The 6000-nt window shown below is 36.6% G+C and overlaps 1 protein-coding gene across 1 annotated transcript in view; it reads right to left on the bottom strand.

Annotated features, from left to right (window-relative positions):
* Positions 1-6000, bottom strand: part of WDR49 (WD repeat domain 49) — a gene marked incomplete at its 3' end in the record, with an annotated part of 55131 nt that overhangs the window by 22881 nt on the left and 26250 nt on the right. Inside the window, 1 exon segment of the mRNA XM_008585845.1 lies at positions 5639-5816. Coding sequence (XP_008584067.1) covers positions 5639-5816 — 178 coding nt within the window.

Here is a 6000-nt window from a genome sequence, read left to right as displayed (position 1 = left end):
CTCAGCCAGTGAGCGGGAACCGGTCCACATGTGGGATCCGAACCCTCGGGCGGGAGCGCCGCCGCACTTCCCAAGCAGCGCACTATCCAGTGCGCCACCGGGCCAGCCCCTAAACATTATTTTTAAATATATTTTTCATACCCCAACCACTTTATCATAACCCTAAATTTAAAAAGGAATTTAACCCCCTATTTAAAATGGAATTCTACAAATATTAAGCATGATTTATTTTGGTATCTCTTCTCTTTTAAAATATTTTTCAACAACAGTTACTCAATAATTTATCTAAAACCTACAAAGCCTAATTATAAAATGGTTTCCGCAATCAAAATATAAAATCCTATAGAGAAAAAATAAATGGGGATTATTAATTAGAGACAAATAAAATTCTTTAAAAATTAAAAGGAATATCAATGTAATGTAACTCACATGAGTTCAGATAGTTCACTATTTTGGCATCTCTCAGTGTTTATAACACAGCTCAGTCTTTCAGTATCAAATAGATAAGCTGCCAACTCTCCTCTGCCCTGAAACAAGCCCAACAAGACATTCACTCACTCCAGCATCCTCTGGCAAATAATTCACCCGTTGTGCCGTACGATAATTTTCACAGACTTCCTGGTACACAATGCTCTGTGCAGATGGACACTCAGTAAGTGTTACTGACTGGATGCTGAGTTTTGAGAGCTTCAGAGTGAACATGATAATAAATAAAACTAAAGTAATTGCTGTTAAAAATCTCCTTAGTCAATATATCAGAAGTTAAGTTTCTTAGGACTGATCTAGACAACAGAATTCAATTGAACTATAACAGTGCTTTGTACCGTGCCTGTTATATAACAGTTACTTAAATGTTTTCTGGGTGAATGACACATAATCTTCTTTTTTTTTTTTTTTTNTCAGAGTGAACATGATAATAAATAAAACTAAAGTAATTGCTGTTAAAAATCTCCTTAGTCAGTATATCAGAAGTTAAGTTTCTTAGGACTGATCTAGACAACAGAATTCAATTGAACTTATAACAGTGCTTTGTACTGTGCCTGTTATATAACAGTTACTTAAATGTTTTCTGGGTGAATGACACATAATCTTCTTTTTTTTTTTTTTTTTTGTCTTTTTTCGTGTCCGGCAACGGATCGCAACCCTCAGTGTCGCGCCCGTACCGGACCAGGACCGGCAACGGGATCGCAACCCTCGGTGCTGCGCCCGCAACTTGCTCAGCCAGTGAGCGGGAACCGGTCTGTATGTGGGATCCAAACCCTCGGCGGGAGCGCCGCCACACTCCCAAGCGGCGCACTGTAGCATAAATGACACATAAAAGCTTTTAAACTTGCAGTAGGGAAAGGATTGTTAAAGTGACTAAAAGATCTCAACAAAAGAAAGGGGCTAAATGATCAACAAATATTTATTGTGTACTCACCATTTTAAAAGCTTTGTGATGAATTTCTGCTTCCAAACATGATGAAGTAAGAAGGATTAATTACCCACTGTAAACAACTAGGAAACTGAACAAATATTGATAACAATATTTTCAGACATTTGACAATAGGCAGTGGAGAACTGTGAACCCTGAGAGAAGAGAAACAAATGAGATGAACCCTACAGCTACCCCAGCCTTCTCGAAAGACATTTCAAAACTATGGGCACAGAGAGAAGAAAACCACACAGAGCCCAGCAAACTCCTGAGTTAGAGATGAAGATTGAAGGTAGAAGAGGGTGAAGCAGCTAAAGTTGTGGGGCACACTTCTGGAGAGGCAAATAATTTGAGTCCCAGAAAAAAAGAGGGGTGGGAGGCAGAAAACTTTGAAAAAAATAACAGTAGAAAAATTACCAAGTTTAATGAGAGCTATAATTCTACATATTGAGAATCTCAATGAATTTTAAGCAGGGTAAACCACACACATACACACACACCCAAGAAAAACTAAGGCACATCATAATCTAATTGCTTAAAATCGGTGATAAAGGGAAAAACTTATAAAACATTGTGTTATGTGTTACGGTGGACACTATGGAGAATAAAGGACATAGTTCCGGCCCCAAGAAGGATGTTTTAATAGTCTGTTTATATGTAAATGTAATTTACATTTGAGGCATCCAAATGTCCTTCTGGTGTTGAGAGAGTAATAGGCAGGACCCAAATTCTAATGTGGGTACAGAAATTGGTACAATTGATTCACAGATTGAGCAGCATCTGAAAGCAAGATTTTAAAGAAGAATCCAGGAGCAAAGCCAAAATTGACAACTTTGAAAATTATGTAATGAAGATTTCATCTGATTTAGATGGACGAAGAGGCAAAATAAGGAGCCTGATATGAGGTAAAGCAGCTAAAAGTAAGGGAAGTTTCAGGAACAACGGTGGTAAAAACAATTCTTTGGTAGCAAGATCGGGAGTATTTCAGAATAAAGAACCCTCCAGAGTTGGTCAAAGATCAGAAGATGAGTCGGGAAGACTCTGAGTACTGGGCCTAGGTGGGTATCTGTGACCTGCATGCAGAGAATTCCCCACCTGGAAACTGAAATTACTGTAAGAAGTTCTAAAATGGCTCATTAGCCCACATTTTCGGACCTCAAGTACTGAAGATTCTTGCTTCAGAAGCTTCTTGTTTCTATCCTTGCGCTATCATTTCTATTTTCTTATGATCAAAAACCTTGTAACTAGACAGTAGATAGAAGGAATTAGCTCCAACACTCTGGTACACAGTGAGGTGACTATGGTTAACAATAATATATTGTATATTTCAAATTAGCAAGAAGAGAGGATTTTAAAAGTTCTGCTAATCAATCACATGTATTAAAACATCGCACTATTCCCCATAAATATTATGTGTCAATTAGTATGGTCAAAACAAATTTTTTTCAAAAACAACTACCTTCTAACTAGCCAGTCAGATGGCAGTTTCTTTCTCTTCCAACCCATGCTCAACAGAAATACCAAATAAATCTTCCCTAAATTCCATCTGTATCAGGTCTGTCCACGTTTTCTCAAAAACCTTCAATGTTTCACTGCTTTATCTTTGTATCACATACAAACTTGGCCTGGTTGTCAAGATCTTTGAATATATGTCCCCATTTGACCTATCACTTTTATTTCCTCAATACTTAGTCTGCCATCCATTCACGTCACCTCTCCCTCTGTAATGACTCTGCCTGTTTGCCTACCGGTACTCATTCTCACCATGTTCTTTCCTTCTCCCTCCACCCACACATCCTTCTAGTACCACCACTTACCCTTGAACCTTCTCCTCATGGCTTTTTCTGCTTAAGAACTACCATAGGAATCAAAAGTCTTGGGCCGGCCCGGTGGCACACTGGAGAGTGTGCCGCTTGGGAGTGCGGCAGCGCTCCTGCCGAGGGTTCGGATCCCATGTGGAGACCGGTTCCCGCTCACTGGCTGAGCGTGGTGCGGGTGCAACACCAAGGGTTGCAATCCCATCACCGGTCGTACTGTCGAGGGTTGTGATCCCGTTACCAGTCAGTAAAAAAGACAAAAAGGGGAAAAAAAAAAAGTCTTGTTTATATGTTTAGTAATTAATTTTCAGTACCACCATATAATGTTCTAATAGTTAGTCTTTAATTCTCTTTCAGATACTAAATTTCTTGAGGGTTGAGCCAATAATTAATCTTTTTTCTACAGCCTCAAATGCCTAAGACAGTTTTCAAGCACATTAGAAACGTCAATAAAAAATTGTTGATTGACACATGAGGTCCACAATTGAAATAAACTGGCTAAAGTAAATATTTAATTCTTCCAAAGATTATCCACTTGATTACAATGGGTTTTGATCCAAAGAGATAAGAAATATATAAACCAAATAAGATAGCAAAGATCCTTAATTTTAAAAACATGTAGACAGATAGATACATAGATATATATGTACTCATACAACTTTTCTGTAGCCAGTTCCTAATTTGCCGTGATTTAGAGGCCAGACTCTGAAGTTGGATTTCTTAGGTCATAAACATCAATCTCTACTGCTAATACTAAACTAAGTTCCCACATTCTTTTGTCTATAGATGCAGGAACTAAAGATCAGAAGGAAATGATGGAAACATGATGAGTAGCAAATTCACACTGACCAAGAGAACAATCCTTCTCCACAACCTGAGACAAATGCCTGTTGACAGGTTCGCCAGTAGAGTTGTTTTTTGAGAAGCTTAAATTAAATTGAGGCAGGGTCTACAGTGAGAACTTTTCATTCTCTCCCTGAGCATAAAGAGGATATTTAGATATTTCTCAACTTCAGAAAAAAACAATCTCAATTTTAACCTTACTTGTTATATTCCCAACCTTTTCAAAAACAGCATTCCATGGACTACCTCTCTGTATTTATTCATATTAATTTAAGATTGGGGAACTTGAATAATACACTAAACTTCAGAGCACCCATGAGGAATAGGTTTCAAGAACTATTACTTTATTATTATCGTCTAGTCTTTGGCTTGTGTATCAAAATATAATCCTTTTTTGGGAGCAGCTGCAATAGCTCCATTCAGTGTATTTCTAATACTGTGATTCCTCTTTCAGTGTTATGAAAACTTAACACATAATGTTGTGCCTGACACACTTAGCAGATGACCAAAAAATGCCTTTTGTTTTTCCCACAATTAATATCATGCTGGAATTAAAGGATGGTAGGAGGTACCAAAGACATGGTACGATTTCTATTGAAGAAAAAAAATTAGGATCATATAGTTCCTCACGTATGATGTCATTATTGTGGGCATACATTAAATAATTAGTTTCAATTTCCTGAAACCCAAAGAGGGTAAAAGTACCATAAAAGCCAACAGTTGGGTACATTTTGACTATCTCTTTTTCAAACAATATTAGGAATAGACCAAGAACACTAATCTCAATAAAGCCCATTAAATTCAATGATATTGTTAATGTCCATTCTTTTAATGGGCATTCTTTAATGTAATTTATCAGTGCAGATATTGCACATTTAGATCTTGAACTATCAGATATTAATTTTGTAAAATTAAGGTATATTATGAAACTAATTAACTCATTGGTGACTAGGTTTTAAGAAAGTTCTTGTTTTCTATAGATGCTGATTTATAACATAATCCATACAGAAAACTGCTGCTCGAGTACTTCAGATTAGAGAAACTCCATCATAATATCAAAAAAAAAGAAATAAGAAGAAAAGACAATTAAAATGATTCCATTTTGAAAGCAGTCACACTAATGGACTTCCCATGAGAACATAAAGAAAAGAAAAAAGTGGTTTTGAGGGAGCTTATTAAATTCCTTTATTAAGCAGCCCTAAAATGTGACTAGATGAGATTAGTTAGGATCAGAGTTGGATTGAAGCTAAATGGATTCTATGACAATTCTCTCCTTTCTCTTGAAATTTTTTGAGTGCACAGTTCACCCGAATTAATTGTATTAGGCATAAATTTTAGAAGGAAAGAAAAGAAAGAACTAATCTCTTCCAGTGTCTAAGGGATAGCAGAGTCCAGGCCAAAACCTCCAGAGAACCAATTATTGGTTTCTAGACTTAGACGTTTTCTGTGCAACATTTTCATCAAAGAATATCAATGTAGAAGTCAAAAGTGACTTCTTTCATTACTGTTCAAATTCAGTTTTCTTTCATTACTGTTTTCTTTCATTACTGTTCACATTCAGTACCTTGACTGACCCAATCTCCATGATGAAGTTTATACTGTAATATACGGCAACATTTGTGACATCCAGAGAGCAGTTCTGCCCAGTTAATGGTCATGGTAGTTTCTTCATCTTCACATGCGCTAGCAGCAGGTCATTCAAACAGGGAAATCAAGGCCGCTGTGAAAACAATTGTTTGAACCTTGAGAGAGACATTGAAAGAAAAACAAACATGGGCAAGGTAATTGATATAAGAAGATTCTGTGTTTTTTAAGATTGATAAGAAATATTGAATTAATAAGAATTTCTTCAATATCATTTAAAGGTTTTAGGCAATTATATTAAAAGACAGAACAACTATGAGGTTGGTAAAGAAATTACCAAGG

Source organism: Galeopterus variegatus, unplaced genomic scaffold, assembly GCF_000696425.1.
Source record: "Galeopterus variegatus unplaced genomic scaffold, G_variegatus-3.0.2 Scaffold3733, whole genome shotgun sequence".
Lineage (NCBI taxonomy): Eukaryota > Metazoa > Chordata > Mammalia > Dermoptera > Cynocephalidae > Galeopterus > Galeopterus variegatus.
Note: the sequence above shows the minus strand (reverse complement) of the source record. Positions and strands in the feature narration are given on the sequence as shown.